At 32.9% G+C, this 21,336-nt stretch overlaps 1 protein-coding gene across 1 annotated transcript in view; it reads right to left on the reverse strand.

Annotated features, from left to right (window-relative positions):
• helz (helicase with zinc finger) overlaps positions 1–21,336 on the reverse strand; it is a 79,844-nt gene that overhangs the window by 29,730 nt on the left and 28,778 nt on the right. Inside the window, 4 exon segments of the mRNA XM_051101150.1 lie at positions 8,762–8,990; positions 12,917–13,100; positions 13,520–13,667; positions 18,267–18,412. Coding sequence (XP_050957107.1) covers positions 8,762–8,990; positions 12,917–13,100; positions 13,520–13,667; positions 18,267–18,412 — 707 coding nt within the window.

Genomic DNA, 21,336 nt, shown 5'->3' on the forward strand with positions numbered 1-21,336 from the left:
TCAGGGTTGCCAGGTTTTCACAACAAAACCTGCCAAATTGCTACTCAAAACTAAAACGTTTCGATGGCGATCGCCCCAATAAAAATTGCATTTTGTGGGTTAAAATACACGTTTTTGTTGGGGTTCCCCTGGTAAATTCCACATTCCAGGGGCAAAATATCATGTTATTGGGGTCGCTTCAACCCGCAGACATTAAAAACAACCTGTGGCAACAGTGTTAAAGTAGCCCAATTCTGCGGGAAAACCAAGGACTTGGCAACACTGCATATTATGGAAATATTCATCTTGAAAACTTAAAGCTGTTTTTTTTTAATGTTTTTTATTTTTAAAAACTGGATATTTGCAGTCTAAAAATTCAGAACAAAAAAAATCCACAGTTTGAAAATGTATGTCTATTAAAAAATTGGCATAAAAAATTCATGTGTGTTAAATTTCAAATGTTCAATATTCAAAAAAAAAAAAAAAAAAAAAAAAAAAAAAAAAAAAAAAAAAAAATCAGAACTATGTTAAATGCCACATAATATTCAGTTTTGTTCAATGTGACTTGTCAATAATTTGAATTTACACAATTCAAATTCAAATTCTGATTCAAAACAATTCAGTTTTGTCTCATTATAAGCTCCATATTATCAGGGTTGCCAGGTTTTCACAACAAAACCTGCCCAATTGCTACTCAAAACTAGGCCAAAAGTAGCCCAATCGTGCTTCGAAAGGGGTTCCCCTGGTAAAATTTGCATTCCAGGAGCTAAATATTACGTTATTGGGGTTGCTTCAACCCATGGACATCAAAAACAATCCGCAGCAACAGTGTTAAAGTAGCCCAGACTTGGCAACAGTGCATATTATGGAAATATTCATCTTGAAAACTTCATGCCACATAATATTCAATTTTGTTAAATGACACGTGTCAATAATTTAAAATTACCCAATTCAAATAGTTTTGTCATATTATAAAATCCATATTATCAGGGTTGCCAGGTTTTCACAACAAAATCCGCTCAGTTGCTACTCAAAACTAGCTCAATTGCGCTTTGAGGGGGGTTCACCCCCAGGAAAAATATCACGTTATTGGGGTCACTTCAACCCGCAGACATCAAAAACGATTTTTATTGTATTTTTAAAAACTGGATATTTGCAGTCTAAGAATTCAGAACAAAAAATCTGCAGTTTTAAAATATGTCTATTTAAAAACCATATTATCAGGGTTGCCAGGTTTTCACCATAACCCCCCCCGACTTTGCTATTCAAAACAAGCCCAAAAGTAGCCCAATCACGTCTTGAGGGGGGTCCCCCTGTAAAAATTGTGTATCCAGGGGTAAAATACACATTTCTGTCAGGCTTAAAATTCACATTGCAGTGATATTGCAAAATATCACACGTTTGAAAACTAGATGCTTTGCAGTCTAAGAATTCAGAACAAAAAAATCTGCTGTTTGAAAATGTCTATTTAAAAACTGCCATAAAAATTCAACTGTGTTACATTTCAAATGTATGTCAATAATTAAAATTTACGCAATTCAAATTCAAATCGTATTGTCGTATTATAAACTCCATATTATCAGGGGTGACAGGTTTTCACAACGAAACCCGCCCAATTGCTACTCAAAACTAGCCCAAGAGTAGCCCATTTGCGTTTCAAGGCGTGCCCCAGTAAAAATCACGTTCAAATTGTCATATTATAAGCTCCATAGTTGGTCAGATAGCTGCTTCTAGTTACTCGACAGCACAGATTTCCACGCTGAAAATCCCAAAGGGGTAAAAACATCCATTATTAATCCAGTATGTAAAACAAGGCGCACAACTGGAACCTTTGAAGAACAAAATGAGACTCTGCTCGTATTCAGACTAGAGTTAGTGATTCAGTCATGACTGAAAACAACAGAGTTTGTGCACCATTGAACATCAACTTATTGAGTTACAAATGACTCAAAATCACACAAGCAGGGTAACACACAACTTGAAAAACCAAATCTGATCTCACAGCTGACTGGTAAAGCCACACTGACACACGGAAGACAGAAATATGACTGAATCGTCCCCTAACAGCCGTATTTCATATCGCTGCAGCTTGGAAAGGGAAGTTCACAATCCTGACTCCAGTGACATTAATCTCAGAGCTCCACCATGATTCAGAGCTGGAGAAACTCGATGCGTCACTGTGTAATTTAAGGGCTGATCTCTCCTGCCTCTGAAAACGGCAGATGAGGGATCTTGTTACGTTTGAAGCTGTAAGAATTTGCTCGGTTTAAGGTTGATAAGAGATGCTTGACGATAATATGCAGGCTGGGATGGCATGCGTCATATACGGACAGCGTGTCTGGTGTGAGTTCATGCTTTTGGCAATTTTAGTAATTTCCAAAACGTGTCATCTGTGAACATGAGTCAATATATTACTGAAATGTCACATGGACTATTTATCGAAGTCCTTACTACCTTTCTGGGCACTGAATGAGGTAGTTGCATTGCTGTCTATGCAGGGTCAGAAAGTTCTCAAACTTATCTTAATTTGTACTCTGAAGACGAACAAATTTAAGGGTTGATGCATCTGACACTATTGTCGGTTGGCTACACAAACCTCTAAGCAACTCTACTCTACTTTATCGTCCCTCGTGGGAAATCCGTCACAATCTCAGCAGTGTTACACACTTTCACATCTTCCAGTGTCACACGCAGCAACACAAGCAATATCAGCACCAGACAGTTGGAGACATCAAGTTGAGTTAGCGTTCGCAATACATGCCAACTCCGTGAGCAATAGTTTGTGCCCCCCTCCTCCTCAGACAGCAGAACTCATTTCAGATAATATGATGAGGCCTTGAGGAAGCGGAACTGATTGAACTAATCAGGAGCTTGATGAGGAGTTGACAAGTTGAAGCTACAGTGACAGACTGAATTAGATGCAAAACAGCTTGTAGACAGTGGATTTGTTATACAGCAGCCAGCTAGAACCATGGCAAACACATATTTATCTGTCATAGGTGCATAAGGGAATCTTATGTAACCAGTCAAGAACATGGCTGGGACAGGAAAAATATATAAAGAAAATAAAATGAAAGAATAAGAAAGTAATACAAAACTATATTTTGCCAAATAAAACCAAGCCTACTTTTAAAACCATTGTGACATTTTATGACGTTTAAGCACATCTAACCTCCGAAATTCTTTTTTTTTTTTTAAAAAACCGTAAGCTCAAAAAAAAAAATCCATTACTGTTATTCAAAAAATAAAAACGTTAAATAAAAAGTAAATAAAAAGTTAAAATAAAATGTCAAATATTTTTTGCGTTTAAATAATGAATTATAATATTTATACCTCTTGGTGGTACTTTTCTAATGCTGTATTTTAACCTAAAGCTTCACTATCCAGTAAATATAATTGTTGTACTTTAGATTTTTCACTGTTTTCATTGTTATAAAACATGTTTGGGCTAGAAAAATTTCTGAAAGAAGAGAAGAAACTACATTTTACAAAACAAAATGAAGCCTATTTTTTTAAAAAACATTTAACATCCAAAATTCTTAATTGTCATTTCATTACTTTAACTCAAAAAAAAATAAAATAAAATAATAAAAATAAAAAAAAAAACTTTATAAAATAAAATGTTATAAAAGTATTCTGTCAAGTCTATATAATAAATAATATATAAGATAATGTAATGTAATGTAATGTAATGTAATGTAACGTTTGTTTTCACTGTTATTGTTATAAAACATGTTAGGCCCAGAAAAATATCTGACAAATAACTAGAAAAAACTAGAAGAAAATACATTTTATAAAATAAAATGAAGCCCATTTTTAAAATTAAAAAAAATTAATGTCCTTAATTCTCAATGCTTTAATGCATTTTTTTTGTCATTTCATTACTGTAACTCAAAAATAAAAACAGTTTTTAAAAAAATGTTATAAAAATATTTTTCAAGTCGAAATAATCAATTATAATAATATAATATGATATGATATAAAATAATACGAGACAAGACAAGACAAGACAAGACAAGACAAGACAAGATAAGATAAGATAAGATAAGATACTTCTTGGTGGAGTTAAAATGAAGATGTTTTCATTTTTATAGTAATAAAACATGTTTGGTTCAAAAAATATCCAAAACATAAATAAGACGAAATTATATTTTACAAATTAAAAGGAAGCCTATTTTTAAAACCATACATATTTTTCCATTCTGACATTTTCATGCTAATTAAGCACATTTGACTCCCAAATTAGCATTACCATAATGCAAGTTTGGAAAACAAAAATGTTATAATAGTAATATTTTTAATAACTTTTCATATACATATTTTTAAAAAGGGTTTGTAACTTAGTTTATGTTTAATTTAAGTTTATAAGTTTACAATTAATTATAATACACATACTTGGTGGTGGTGTTTTTTGTAAAGCAGAAAAAAAAAAATACACAAAGGAATGAGAATATACACATACACACACACACACACACACACACACACCCATTATATAATTTATATTTTTAAATACCATGTTTTCATGAAATTAAACAATATATTGATCTATGAAAGCTATTTTAGATTAAAGAATATTTTTAAAACTGTCATATCACTTCAGCTGGACTGGTCATCATTCGTCATGTCACGAGGTTAACATTTCGATTACTGAAGTCTGTTAAACAGTGCTGTCCATTCAGCCAGCTCACAGCATAGAGTCCTCAGCGCACACACAGATTTAATTGCCAGGCCCTTCGGCTTGACATTTCCTGTGGCCGGGCTCTAGCGATTGGATGATGCGAGTCTGTCTCCATAGCGACAGCAGAGCTGCAGCTAGGGAGGTTAGAGCCGGAGGAGCAGAGGGCTGCCAGCAAAGTGACAGACAGCTCTCTGAGGGAGTGTCAACACACCAATATAAACATACATACACACAGACAGACAGACAGACAGACAGACAAACGCCCAACCCTGCCCGACAGCAACACAAACTGTCATATTCATGTCAGAGAACCAGCACAAAGAGCCAAAACACAAGGGGTCAAAGGTCACAGGCACAAGGGATTGTTATCTTGTCGGGAGCTAGATAGACATCATTCACTGCTCTCTTGTATTTGTACCTTTACTATTAGGGCTAGTTTTATTTTAATATAAAAAAAAAAATGATGATCATGTATTGATATTTATTTGTATTTAGAATACTGAATACTATCGTACCTAGTTGCTTATTAGCTGCATATTACTAGCACATTGGTTGTTTATTACCCAACTATTAACTATTAATAAGCAGCATATTACGGGTTTATAAAGGGAAAACTCTTAGTTAGCAGTGAATATGTTCATTATATATACACAAGTAACGCGAGTTACGTAATATTACTTTTTTCAAATAACTAGTAAAGTGACGCATTACTTTTGAATTTCTAAGAAATATCTACTTTTTTTAGATATAGTAATAGTTACTTTTTCAAATAAGTAACGCCGGTTACTTTTTTCCCCATTTATTGATTGACAAGTCTCCTGTCGGGAAATTGGGAGTAAACATGATGTTACTGTATTCTAGACTAAATGTGAACATGCATTAATTCATCTCACTCACAAAAAACAGATTCAGTATTCCTCAAAATGAATAATAACAGTGAAACGCAAACTTGGAATACGAGACAACCCTGCAATAATTAAATATGTTAAATAAAACAAATATCCTTTATGTATTTAATCCCATTTTATTAACCAGTGTCTTTGCTGCTGACCTTCGATGATGCAATTCAACCATACTAATAAGCAAAAATGACTTTAGGTAAACTAACATTTGTGCTTGATTTTTTTTTTTATAGCTGATGAGTGATCTCCTGCATAAGTGAACTTTTCTTTCAGCCTGAGATTGAATTAATTTTACTTTTGGTGTAAAATGGATTTTACATTAGAATTGTTTTATATTAAAAACAAAGAAGCAAGCCCTGCCCAGCTTTAAAAAGTAAACGCAAAAGTAACGTAACACATTACTTCTCATAAAAAGTAACTAAGTAACATAACTAAGTTACGTTTTCAGGGAGTAACACAAAATTGTAATGCATTACTTTTTAAAAAAAAAAAAAGTAACTTTCTCCAACACTGGTCCCCTAACCTGACATGTTTCCATTGATTCTCAAATCCAAGGCTGAATGTTAAATCAATGATTTAAGAAAATTTACTAGCATACTGCACAGTGTACACTCAGTACTGCCTACTGATTTATGTAAATATTATGTAAAACAGTATAAAATAAAGAGTATAAAAACTATATTGTTATCACAACCTTATTATATCATGTTTAAAGGATTAGTTCACTTCCGGAGTAGGAATTTCCTGATAATTTACTTACCCTGATGTCATCCAAGATGTTCATGTCTTTCTTACTTCAGTGGAAAATAAATGTTTTTTAAGGAAAATATTCCAGGATCTTTCTCCATATAGTGGACTTCAATGGGAATCAATAGGTTGAATGTCCAAACTGCAGTTTAAATGCAGCTTCAAAGGGTTCTACACAATCCTGAATGAGGAATAAGGACCTTATCTAGCGAAACGATCGGTTAATTTTATTATTATTAGTTTTAAATGACATCAATTTTAAAAACATCAAACGCTTGTCTCGTCTAGCTCTGTGTGAACTTTTTTACGGTACGTCTAAAAACTCCCATCTCATTTTCTCCTCCAACTTCAAAATCATCCTACATCGTTGCAGAAGTACCAACCCAGTGTTTACAAAGTGAACATGCAAAGAAGATCAAACACCCTTTACAAAAAGCGAAGTGGGACGATTTTGAAGTTGGAAAAGAAAATGAGATGGGAGTTAGACATACCCTAACTGTCATGAACGGAAAAAACTATTCACACAGAGCTAGACAAGACATTTGAGGTTAAAAAGTATATAAATTGTAATTTCTTTTTAAACTGTTTTGCTAGATAAGACACTTCTTCCTTCAGCTGTGATTGTTCAGAGCCCTTTGAAGCTGCATAAAACTACATTTTGGAAGTTCAAATTTAGGGGCACCATAGCAGTCCATTACATGGAGCGAAATCCTTAAATGTTTTCCTCAAAAAAAAAAAAACAATTTCTTTACAACTGAAGAAAGACACATCTTGGATGACAAGGGGTTGAGTACATTATCTGTACATTTTTGCTCTGGAAGTGAACTAGTAAGCCAAAACCATCAGATAGAATCCATGAATCAACACTGAATTGGCATCAGAATTAAAACAAATGCTGTCAAATGCAGTTTGTGCTTATTGTTGCAAAGAAACAGATATAAGGTTATGGAAACAAACCAAATTCCCATATAAAAAACAGTGGCTGAAAGAAACTGTAAAGTTACAACTAATAGAAAAAAATCAGTTGGTTTTTGTTAATTCAAATCACTTTTATAAGATTTTGGCTCCATTATCTTGATAGTGTAGGTTGAACAAGTATGTGTTGACCGCCCATCGGTGTGCCATTACATAGGTCTCTAGGGTGAAGAGGGCGATATGGGATTAGTTTGTTCTGTTTTGATTTGTTTTGTCTTTCTGGTTCTTTGTATTTGCTTGCATTATTATTTATTTATAACTCCTTTTTATAATCTAAAATCATGAGAGCTGTGAAGCAATGACAGTTGGATTTCTTGAAAAATAACTAAACTGAGACTTTGTGAATCTGAATTTAATAGCAGGACTCATGCCAATCGATTAATCGAGTACTAATTGATTATTCTGTCGATTATGTCTTTGACTAATCAGATTTAATTCAGATTCAGTAAAGCGTAGCAGCTCACTATATGTGACCCTGGACTGCAAAACTAGTATGGGTATATTTGTAGCAATAGCCAACAATGCATTGTATGGGTCAAAATTATCGATTTTTCTTTTATGACAAAAATAGGATATTAAGTGAAGATCATGTTCTATGAAGATACTTTATATCAAAACTTAATTTTTGATTAGTAATATGCATTAAGAACTTCATTTGGACAACTTTAAAGGTGATTTTCTCAATATTTAGATTTTTTTGCACCCTCAGATTCCAAATTTTCAGATCTGTATCTCAGCCAAATATTGTCCTAACAAACCATGCATCAATGGAAAGCTTATTTATTCACCTTTCAGATTATATAAATCTCAATTTTAAAAAATGGACCCTTATGACTGCTTTTGTGCTCCAGGTTCACATATTTCAGATGCATTTTGTCAACAGAAATGATTATTCACTACTGTAAAGTGACATGACTGCTGGATATTTTCCATGCACATGTGATTACTCAATCAAATTCATTGTTTATTATTGATTCATTGTTGAATCCCGACACGTACGCACTGAAACAATGCTGCAGTGACGCAAACAAGTGCATTAGCTTCACACTGTCCTCCTAACAGACCCCTGAAGAGAGGTGCCAAACGATTTGATGTCCCTTCTGTAGAAGCAATGTCTGAAGCGTCCGTGCGTGTGGAGCGTGTTAGTCCAAGCTGACAGCGGTGAAGTGCATGATGGGTAGGCAGAGGGACAGCTCTTCCTTTGGGGACAGTGACTACACAGGTACTCACCAAAACCAGACAGCAACGAGCCACTGTCTGCCCAGCGCACACACTCAGACTTACCCACAAACCATAAAGTCCTATTCACATCATCATACTCAGAGCACGAGCTTTTATTTTTTTTGTTTTTGAGGTTAGGTTGATTGCAGAAATGCTGAAACAAACCCTTTTGACTGCTCTCATTTTTAAAACTAAATACATAAATAGTCTTGAACTTCAACAGAGTGGTTAAGCTATTTAAAAAGTGTCTGATTACCTGCAGCGTCCCACCGAGCAGAGAGCGATGGGGTCTCCCACCACGGCCACCAGGGACTGCGCTCGAGTGATGGCGGTGTTCAGCAGCTTGTAGTTTGACAGGAAGCCGTAGTCCAGGTCTTCAGTGGAGTCCTCCACCAACTGCTCCTTCCTCTTGATGGCCGTCTGCTTGTGTTTGCAGGTGTGACGGGTGCGAACGGTGCTCAAGAACAGCACCCGGAACTGCTTACCTACGGACGGGAGCAGATTTGTGGAATTAACATGTTGCTGATGCTGCTAGCTAAAGTCATCTGATACAAAGTCAACATAAAAGAGCATTTGCAAATCACCTGTATGTCAACAGAATTTTGTCAGCTGAATTCTGTCAACATTAAATATTTTCTTAAAGAATGGCCTGATATTTTTTTTTAATTATAGCTCAATAATTTAATGACACATGGTTGATTATGGTCACATGACAGGCAAGAAAATAGACAAAATTCTTTATTTACTATCTTTATTTGGTGAGTGTTTGGTTTGGATTATGTAGCTGGACTTTAAATTGACTCAAACCTTTTTAGTGTAGTGTTTTAGGTGCCCAATTAACAATAAATAAATAAATAAACACTATATTATTATTACATTTACTTGTATAAAAATATACAAATAATTAAAAAAAAAAAAAGTTAAAGAATAATTAAATCAAAGTTGAAAAAAAAAAACATTGAAAAATAAATACAGAAAATAATAAAGAAAAAAAAATTAAAAAAGGATATATATTTTTTTAATGAATTATATTTTGTTTCATCAAAAAAGTATTCCTTTATTTATTTTTATATTATTACATTTATTTATTTATACATACATACATTTATTTCTATTTTCAATTTCTGCAGGATTGGTTCTTCATATAAAACAGCTGTGTGAATGTAAACTTTTTATTTAACAATATGAACAAATAAATAAATAAATAAATAAATAAATAAAACATTTACTGGGTATATAAAAATATACAAATAATGAAAAATTTTTTTAAGAATAATTAAAAGTTTAAAAGAATAAAAATACATCTTAAAATAAACAGAGAAAATAATAAAAATAAAAAAAATTAATTAAAAATGAATTATTTGTTTTATCAAATAATTTATTCCTTTAATAATTTTTATATTATTACATTATCTTTATATTTATTTCTTTACTTTTAATTTCTACAGGTTTTGTCATGCATATAAAACACCTGCGTGAATTTAAATAAAGTTTAACTTTTTTATTTATGAATCTGAACATAGAAATATTAGCAAACAAACAAACAAATAAAATGTAGTAGGTATATAAAAACAAAAATAATAAAAAAATTAAAGAATAATCAAATTTAAAAGTTAAAAAGACTAAAAATAAATCTTAAAATAAATACAAAAAATAAAGAAAAAAGATACAAATAATTGCAGGATTAAATTATTACAAATGAATTATTTATTTTATTAAATAATTTATTCCTTTATTTTTATATTACTACATTATTTATCTATACATTTATTTCTTTATTTTTATTTTATTTCTACATTAGTTAAACTTTTTATTTAAAAATATGAACAGAAATATAATCAAATAAACAAATGAATAAATGATGACGATGATAATAACAACATTTATGTTTTAAATCCTTCACTTTAAATGTCCAAACGCTCAAGCTCTAAACACAGCAAATCCTTGAGTTTTGATTTTGGCAGACCACGGCTAAATTACGTGAAGATGCCTTTAGAAAACAGGGTTAAATCTGACTTCATGTTGACCCTGGAAATCTTGAAATCCATGAAGATGCAACTGATGTATTCAGAAGAAATGAATGTCACTATAATAACAGAAGATTTCTTCTAACAACCTATGAATTATGACAACTGCAGAACTTGCAGTGCCTTCTCTTCTTTGGAGCCCAGCTCAGACTGGCAGCCAGATGAGCATGAATCAGGTAATGATGACCTAAAATGAATCTCTGTGCCAAACAAGCAGCTGAGTTACAGGTATTTCTCAATCTATTAAAAAGGTGATTTCAACGCAACAGGCTGAACCAAACGCCATCAATTATGCACAAACCAATCTGGCTTTTCAGATGAAACCTGCAGGACACCAGCTCTTTTCTCAGACACCAAACAGACATTTGGCAGGCGAAATTGCTGTCTGGTAAACTTGCTCTTTCTGCCACCCTTCTGGGACGACACATGGGGTCTGGTCAAAAACCCAGTGATCTTTTCCCAAGGACAGCATTTTGAGAAAGCACAGGCACATTCCCGATGCGAAAACTGGTCAAATGTTAGGTACCTTAATTGTGCTGATGGTACATCACTTTAACTAAATTTTAACAATCTTTCTCATTCGTTGTTGAAAAAATCCAAGACCATAAATAATTTACCCTTTGCAAACAGCTTGATCGGCAGGCGATCTGACCAATCATAATGCTAAATCCACCATTTTGCCCAACAAACAAACCAGACAGGAGAGATTAACTTCGGTGGACTTCAACTTGAAAAATTGTGTGTATTGACATCTTTCCACGGTTGAAATATTTTTTTTCCTTTCTTACTATACATTTTTGTTATCTTGCATTGCTATCAAGTTTCCGTGAGGTTGCCAGATGTCAAGCATTTAAATCCCCCAATCATGGATTTTCTCTTAAATGGAAACATTTTCTGCCCAGGGTTTTACTTAACCTTTCTAACATATATGCTGGACTTTAGCCTATATCCAATGCAATATTCTACTCAAATTAAAGATGTAAATTTGAGGTCACACGGTTGTTCATTATCAGTTAGGGATGGGACAACACATCGATTCGTGGATCGATTCTGAGATCTTCCGAATGCATCGCCGTTCTCTTTGGAACCGATTCTGAGCTTGTATTTTAACAGCAGGTGGCGCTCTAATCTACTTTTTATCCGCACAATCAAATGTTCATGAAGAAGAGTGCTGAAGAGAACTTGTGCGTTCGGCTGAGTCATGTAATTTCACCTCGGCTCAGAATGCTTTTATGACGCGAAATTGAATGATTATTTTAGGTTCAAGTGCGTGTAAGGATTTTGAAGCAAGCAGTGCCGTCTGCTGTTCAAAACCAAGCTCAGAATCACGATGTGCTTGGAAAATCTCGAATCGCAGTCTGTAATATTTTGTCTCCTCTTTTTTTTTCTTTTGCAAAAATAAAATGATTTTAGTAAAGTTTTTATTTTATAAATACATTTTAGCCTAATCTTTTATCATCAACGATATTACATTGATATGTAATGATGATATCTATTAGTAGATATAGTCAAATCAGAGGTTGCGTTAACCGAAAATTGCCCGTCATTAAAACTTCTAAAAATCTGAAGGCCGTCCGTCATTTTGACGGATTAAACTGAGGGTGATCTATTGTAAAATTGTAGCTGTAATTCCCACCCCTGGACAGCTGGTGGTGAGTGCACTCCAATGTAGCAGCAGAGAACTGGATCCAGAACAAAAACGGAACTGTCACGAATGTTTTTCTATGCTTTAGATTATGCACAGGCGAGTACACAGAAGCTACAACGATCTATCGCGCCACATTAAAGAGCGGCAAAACGGAACTTATTGTTTGAATTTCCTAATGAAATGGACAGAATTTAAAATCCGAGAGTTTGTTTTATATCAAAAGTAACAAAAAGCCTAGCCTATTGCTATTTTATGGAAGAACACTGTAGGCTCATGATTAAAATTAAAAATGTGAACAAAAATAAAAGCAATTAAATGTTTTATACTAATTAAAATATGACAATTATAATGAGGGGTAATAAATCGATTATGACAGAACTTTTACGACCCCATCTGTCAAAATGACGGACAATGCGCCCTTCGTTAACCTAATTAACACTTCACTGCAAAGGAACCATTGGTGATCAAGTAATATAATGCTAAATTTCTCTAAATCTGTTTTGACAAAAAACAAACTCTTCTACATATTAGATGGCCTGAGGTTGATTACATTTTCAGCCAATTTTTTTTAATTTTTGGGTGTACTACTCTTTTAATCTAGTAAGAAAAGTATCTAGTTTTAAACATCTAAACGTCCCACAATTTGCATGATACCATGGTTTTTCCCCAAGAAACAATAAAACTTTTTGCAATTTCTAGATATCAAAATACTGTAGATCAGGCATCTTTCACTCACCCTGGACATTGAGCACTCTCTCCACGCTGACCTCTGGCATCCTCTTTTTGCGGAGCTCGGCTCTGATTCGGAAGACCTGGTCGGCGTAGGGCGAAACCACCCCGATACTCCCCTCGTCCAGCTTCCCCCAAGCCACAGGCCACTTCTTCCTCATCTCCTCCACTCGCTCAACTATCTCAAACACCTAGAGAGGGACATTGCCAATGGATTCTCATTGATAATCAGGGTTGCCAGGTTGCCACAACAAAACCCTCCCCAATGCTACTCAAAATTTGGTGGTCCCCCTGTTAAAAATGGTGTTCTGGGGGGTAAAATACACATTTTTTGGAGGGGTTCCCCTGGTAAAAATCGCATTCCAGGGGCTAAACATCACGTTATTGGCTTCAACCCGCGGACGTGAAAAATAAAATAATCCACAGCAACAGTGTTAAAGTAATCCAGTTCCGTGGAAAAAACACAGACTTGGCAACACTGATGACAAGAGTCCAATACACACCCTTTCAATTAGAAATAAGGCCTGTTCACACCATTTCCAGCTATACATAATTGATCAGAAGATCGAACAACAACAAAAACTTATATTTTTGTCAATGTTGGTGTTACCTCAGCGTTGTTGTAGTACGCCGTGCTGTTCTTCTCTTGCACGTCTTCTCCGCGGGCAGTGAAGAAGGTCAATGGGTAGAAGTCCTTATGGGGCGGCTGCTTCCCGCTGGCCATCAGTTTGCCCTCGTAGAAGAGGTCAGATGTATAGCTGCGGTCAGCCAGAACACACGGTCAGCACTTACTGCCTTAAAAAGGTCATTTAACTCCTCATTAAACTATCAAGACCCATAACTCCAAAGTTTAAAATTTAAACACAAGTAGATTTCAGATGTTGCCAAATGTATTTATCACTGTAATGGGTTTATTAACAGTTTCTGCCTAACACATTCAGCGTTGGTTGAATGGGATATTACTCACTCAAACGTTCCACAGCACAAAATATGTAGATTGTATGCAAAATGATTCAATAAAAACTGGCATCATGTAAATTTCTGTGTTGAAGATGCTCATATCCATTTTAATTAACAATTTGACATCCAAGCTCTCCAATCAAGGACGTTTTAGTCATTTTTCTGACTTCTCGAGGGTTGAAAGCGCTGGGAGATATCGGGAAAGGGGGGGTGGGTTATCAGCGAATGCTTGAACGCATCCAAAACAGACCGGCACTCAATTTACAAAGCCCCGGCGCTGGTGTCAACGTGGCTCCCGCAGCTCGGAGAGGTGTTCCATCTTTGGCTGCCATCTTTGTTGTGTTTTATCAGATTTCAATCTCAAAGCACACGACTGGGAGTCCAAACAGGGATTTACAGCAAATGTGTTACTGTTGGCATCGACTGTACCGTCTGTGTGTGTGAGAGTGTGTGTGGCTATAAGCCGCATTTTTTGCATGCGGCGCCTCATGTGTCCCTGAGGAAAATCGTCTCGCATTACATTTAAAACATGGATTGAAACTGCTCCCAGGAGGATTATGTTTTATATTCAGATAGATTTACATAAAGTAATTTAAGAATATACAGTGGGGTTCAAAGTCTGGGTCCTCACTGAAAATCTGTGAATTATTATCTATTTTAAACAGAGAAATTCAGCTTTGGACTTGCAAAACCGATAAAAGTTATATGAAATGAATAAGAAATAATAGCAGCACTGAAAAATAGGTTTTCATTTGTTAACACTACTTAACTACATTAGTTAACATTAACTAACAATAAAAAAATACTCAAAAATACTAAAGCATTTATTAATCTTAATTTCAAGATACACTTTTAAAATCAAAAGCTGTAGCTGTTAATATTAATGGACCCAAGTTCTGCTGTCATTAAAGCAAAGACAGATACCAAATACTAAAAAATACTAACATTTCACTCATGTTAGTAATGTTTTAACATTAAATGGTAACATTAAATGTATAGGGTTGGGTTTTGACACAAATTTCATGATTAAATTCTATTCTGATTCACAAGCTTGCAATTCAGTTCGATTTCTGATTCAAATGGATTATTTCGATATTGATTATTTTGGATATACATCAAGTAGAGTACATTACAAATTTTCTCAAGATGTCTTAACTAATGCTGCAAAATATACATGAGAGTCAGTTGGTACTACATTACTCTAATATTAAAGGTTAAAATGAACTGATTTGTATGCAAACGCTTAAGTTACACTCAAAGCAATAAGCCCCAAGAAGCTGTGGTTTACAGTGAATTTATAACAACTAAGGGGCGTTGTCAGGCACAACGCAGAATGTAAAGCCCTCTTAGCTGTTATAAATTCACTGTAAACCACGGCTTCACAGGGATTATTGCTTTTATAAAATGGTATTTCATATACATATAAAGGTGTCACAAAATAAAACAGACCAAACAAAAAGTGTAATGATATTAATAAAAACAGTATTCTTCCGCCAAACAATGTAGTTCCTGAGAAACGGTTGTGGTTGCGGAGCAACACACAGATGTAAACAAAGGTGTATGTTTGTAGAGCAATTTACAACAGCTTCGAACGCGGCTTAACCAATCAAAATCGCAGGTGATAATGAACGCGATATTGCGCGGCTTGTCAGTGAATTTCGGCTCTTTGTAGTGAGTGCCGCTCCATAATGAATGCGTCTGACTGCACGTGATGGAAATTTACGACTAATCACGGAACCGGCATTACTGAAGAGATGCGCATCATAATTGCATGCGATTATTTGCACAGCCCTAGGTTAGACTAATCAATTCTTGGGATTTAAGAATTAATATCACTGCATAAAAATGAGAACTGATTAAAAAATAAATAAATAATGACCTAGCCCTATTAAATGTTAGAAACTATACTTGAAACTTGACTTTTGCCTCAGTAAATTCCTAATTACTAATTATTACTAGTAGGGCTGCTCCCTAATAGTCAACTAACCCTTAGTCGACGAGAAGAGGCTTGGTTGACCAAAATTTTATTAGTCTCTTAGCCACAGAAAAAAAAAACAAAGGAATGTGGCAAAGTCACGCAGTCCGTGACGGACAGATAATTAAAATGTGGTCTATGTGGTAATATCGTACATTGGGCTGGACATCCATATGCTCACCTACCATTCATCCACCTCAAACATGGCTTATTTTTACATGTCAATAGGAGCTGCTCTAATCTAATGTTAACCTAAAAAAATGTGCGCTAGTGAAGTGTCTGTGTGGAGTGTGGAAGCTGAAAAGTAGAGTGCTCACTGCATGACAGACGGAAATGTCGGTGCGGTCACTTGCTCTTAAAATACTCCGTAATATTTGGTCATACAGATAAGAGTAATACATCTTTCGAATGTGTAAAGACTACGTTTACTTACATTACTTACGTTTATTTGTGTGCACTCACAATAACAACGAAACGTTGTGCTTTTGTAAAATAATTAAAGCATCGGTCACTGTGAACTTGAGCACGAAACTTTGAAAGTCTGTGTATACTTGCCTTACAAACGTAAAAAAAAAAGTATCTACAGAGAGTGAAATGTCTACTTTTAAATGAACCAATTCAACTTGAAAACAAATATTCTCAGATTATGTAATCCGTATGAAACATGCATAAAGTCAGTGTTGCAGACTTCATCTCTTAAGACGAAAACAAAGAAAGCACTAGTTTATCAATAAATTATTAAAACATTAATGCAGCCTCCTCACCGTTTTTCCCAGACACATTCATAATTATCATATCTACCGGTGCGTTGCGGCAAGTTTGTTTTGCATGCGCTTGAGTGCTAATTAGGCTATGTAGGCAATTAAAGCCTCATTATTATGATTTATATGGTTTATTAATAAACATGTGACTGATAGTCGACTAATGCTTAAAATGAACGACTACTAGTCGACCAGCAAAATCATTAGTCGAGGGCAGCCCTAATTAATAGTTAGTACGTTAACTACTTAAGTTTAGGTTTTGGTTAGGATTAAGCAATGTAAAATATGGTCATACTAAAAGCATTAATATGTGCTTTATAAGTTTTAATAAAGAGCCAATATGCTAGTAATATGCATGCTAGCTAATAGTGAGAATCGGTTCCCAAACTAAAATGTGGACTTTTAAATTTCACAGTATTTTAATATTATATTTTAGGAATTTTAAATCACTTACCTATCAGAGAAGGAACTTTTTTAATGTTACCTGGTATTTGTCATTTTAATGAATGCATTGTCATAAATAAATGTCTTATTCCGTTTTTAAGGAATTACTCCTTTAGATTTGTCATGTTTGTTGTTTTATGATAATATCTGGCCAGATATGATAATAAAACATCAAAACGAAAACAAAAATATTAGGGATGTCAACCGATTAATCGGGATTAAATCGCATACAAAATAAAAGTTGAGTTTGCCTAATATATGTGTGTACCTTGCGTAATTATTATGTTTATATAAATACACACAAATCAATGTATATATTAGGAGAAATGTTATTTATGTACAAAATATTTTTATTTATATTCAAACCTAAAATAAATAAATATTCATGTATACATTTAAGAAATATTTACAAGTATGTGTTTGTATTTATATAGACACATTAAACATTCATATATTAGGCAAACTCAAACTTTTATTTTGTACGCGATTAATCGTTTGACAGCCCTAAATATATATATATATATATAATTTTGAGTAAGGTTTCACTGGCAACCAATTTTACAATCTACAGATAAAACACAGATTATCCAATGACAGTAACACAACGTCAAGACATTTCATTTGCTATTCTACAACCTGTGAAACATACTATTTCTGGTTTTATGAAATCTTGGTATTAATTTGGTATTACCAGCTAAACTAATTTAATGAATTGTAGGTTGTATATTTTTTAATTTAGTGTAATTTCATATAGCATTTGAGGATAAGAGGAACCTGTCTATGCTGGCATTTGCACAGACAACAACGACAACAAAACATGAGAAGCATTTTCTCCATTTTTAGTTAATAAATCTAAATTTTTTGCTCTTCTAACAATGCACGATTATTTATTTGGTTGCCCTTTATTATTTGGATTTAGTTTGCTTTATACCTGCAGTCTGTGACCTTACGAGAACAGGCTCGTGATTGGCTACGTGTCTGTAGTTGAGAACCTCTGATTGATGTCATACATACAATATACCGACATAAAACCAGCCCTGTAGTTAAATGGAGAAAGACTGAAGCAAAAATGGAGAGAGAAGCAGACAAGATGTATCTGTGAGAGACTGTGAGTGTGAGATATGCAATTATGTCTGCAACAACACGGCCCTAATGCTTTGTGTGTTTGCATGTCTGTCTCTCCTCAGGAAGAGTGGTGTGAAAAAGTTCACACCTACTTGATGATTGCCTCATGTGAGCGGTAGTTTTCGCACAGCAGGATCCTGCAGGGGTATTCGGATGGGTAATGTTCGTACAGCCGGTCCAGCAGAGACACGTGCAGATTTCTCTCCCTCGCAAACTCACTGTACACAAACGGACTGAGCTGGAAGACAGGAAAGCTCAGAGTTACATAAGACACGCAAAAACCAAAACGGCCTTTGGGTTCATGAACCTCAAACCAGCCTTGATTTTCAATTTTGGATTTACTAGTTCCTGAACTGAAGTCGTTGACGGATGTATTTAGCTTTTCTGTGTGATCTTGATGTATAAGAACAGAAATCTTACATTTCAAATCAGTGTTATTTTAGCATTACTTATATACTACTAAATGATTTATTAAGGCTTTGACTTTTGTTTTTATATTTTCATTTTTCATTTGATGTTTTAGTAAAATTAAATGCTTTTTTATTTAAATAATTTTACATAGCTTGAATTAATTACTTTAGTTTACATTTTAATATTAGTTTAAGTCTGAGTATTTTTGTGTTTTATTTATTTTTTTTAAATATTTTTATAAGGAATTAACTGCAATAATTTTCTGCACTTTTTCCTTTTGTGTTAGTTTTTAAAAATATTATATAGCTTGAATTAATTTTTAGTTTATTTTTCATTTTAATTTAAATTCAATTTTAATTAAACAGTTTGACTTTTTATATATGCTTTTGTCTATTCGTTTTAGATTTTTTATATTTCTATATAGCTTTAACTTTAATTTCAGTTTTAGTACTTAAACTCATTTAGTTCAGTCATTTTTATATTAGTTTCATTTTAATTTGTATTTAATTAAATGTTGATTTAAAGTTTTAGTAATTTTGTTATATCCTTTTGTCATTTTTTATTTTAAAATTTATACACCGCTTTTAATTCTAGTTTACATTATAATTTTAGTTTAATTTAATTTTTAGTTTTTATGATTTTGTCCATTTTATTAGGTTTTTATATTTCTAAGGTTTGAATTATTTCAGTTTACATTATAATTTTAGCTTCAGTAATTTTACGTGCTTTTGTCCTTTTTTAATTCGTTTTTTAAGATGTTTTTATATAGCTTGAATTAATATTAATTTTAATTTCCATTTAATTTTATTTTAATTTAGTTTGAAGTTTTAGTAATTTTGTTATATGCTTTTGTTTTTTAGTTTTAGTTTTATATTTCTACATAGTTTAATATAGTATAATTTTTATTTCATTTGTAGTACTTAAACTCATTTAGTTGACTCATTTTTATTTCAGTTTTCAGTTTAATTTTTATTACATTTTTATTTTACTTTAGTTTAAGTAAGTTTAAGTAACTGTTATATGCTTTTGTCTTTGTTAATAGTTATTGTAATATTTCTACATATCTTGAATTAATTATTTTAGTTTATGTTTTAGTATTTTTATGTTTTTATCCATTTTATTAGTTTTTAAAATATTTCTATAAAATTAGAATTATTTTACAATTTAATATTAGTTTTAAAATAAATTTGTTATGTGCTTTTGTACTTTATTTATTTTTAAAGTAGGTTGAACTATTTTAATTTAAATCATTAAAATTTAATTTTTATATAAAACCTAGATTGCAGTTTTAGTAATTTTACTAGATGCCTTTGTCTTTTATTAGTTTTAGTTTTTTTCATAATTATATATAGCTTTTTATCTTAAACTCATTTAGTTTATTAACTTCTTTTCAGTTTTCATTTTAATTTTTATTTCATTTAATTATGTTATGTGTGAATATGTTTGTGTCTTTTTTTATTATTTTTACTTTTTAGCTTTAATTTTAATTTCAGTTTTTGTTCTCTAAATATCAGCCCTGACCACTGGAAACCCATACTGGTCAATAACAACTAAAGAAACTACTAGACTGTCTACACCTAACTAATAGATTTGAGGCCCTACTCCACATGAGTAGGCACAGGTGGGGTGTGGGATGAATTATTAATGCAGCAGGAAGTGATGGTGGGTGATGAGGTTTCTATCTAAAGGGCATTTAATTAGAGGCCCATTGGTTCCACTCGGGCTGAGGCGCTTCTTCATGGGCACCGGCCGCACCGAAGTTAGAAACTGACGTGACATTGTCTGCAGAGTGAGGGCAGCGAGGAAAGACAGGATGTGACAGCGCAGAGAGCCTGTTGCCCTGATCAAGCATCTCTGGGCTGAGCCCAGTCCACAGTCATCAGTGAGGGGTCGAGTTCTGATCCAGCCATAATTAGCAGAAATATCTGAATCTAGATCTAAGTTTGTGTAGTTAATTTGCATCAAGTGTTTTTATTTTTTTATTTTTTAGGATTCCACTGAAGTGGTTAAATTAAAATTTCACTAATCAAAAAGCATGTCAAGTTACTTGAACCCATTAAATTTATACAATTTAACATCAATTTATTACAATTTTAACAAAAATAACATTTTTAGGGCCCTACAATAAATGTATTTTAATTTTCCTAAACTCAGTTTTTCCATTTTCATATTTCTGGATTCTGCTGCAATGGTTAACTTAGATTTTTAATGATCAAAAAGCATTTCTAATTATTTGTAATCATGAAACATACAATTTATTTTTTATTTATTTATTTGTTTGTTTATTTACTCTTCCATAAAATAAAAAATAAATTTGCAGGCCTCTATGAAATTATATTATATTTTAATTTAATTTAATTTAATTTAATTTAATTTATCATCACATTTGTAGTAATCAAAAAGCACATTTTATTAATTGAAACCATGAAACGTCTTTATTAATAAACAATTTAAAACATTTGAATAATTTATTAAGTGTTTTTTCCCCCATTCATTAAAAAAAAATAATAATAAAAATAAAAAAAAATAAAATAAAACATTTTTTTTTTTTCAGGGCCCTATGAAATCCTTTTTCTCCCCCAAATTTTGTTTTCATTTCTACTTTAACAGTTAAATTACATTATTTTTAGTAATCAAAAAGCATGTCTAATTAATTGACACCATGAAACTTGTTTAATAATAAACAATTTGAAACACTTTAATAATTTAAATAATAAATAATTTCAGGGCCGTATAAAAAACATCTTTTAA

This window comes from Labeo rohita, chromosome 3, assembly GCF_022985175.1.
Source record: "Labeo rohita strain BAU-BD-2019 chromosome 3, IGBB_LRoh.1.0, whole genome shotgun sequence".
Taxonomy (NCBI): domain Eukaryota; kingdom Metazoa; phylum Chordata; class Actinopteri; order Cypriniformes; family Cyprinidae; genus Labeo; species Labeo rohita.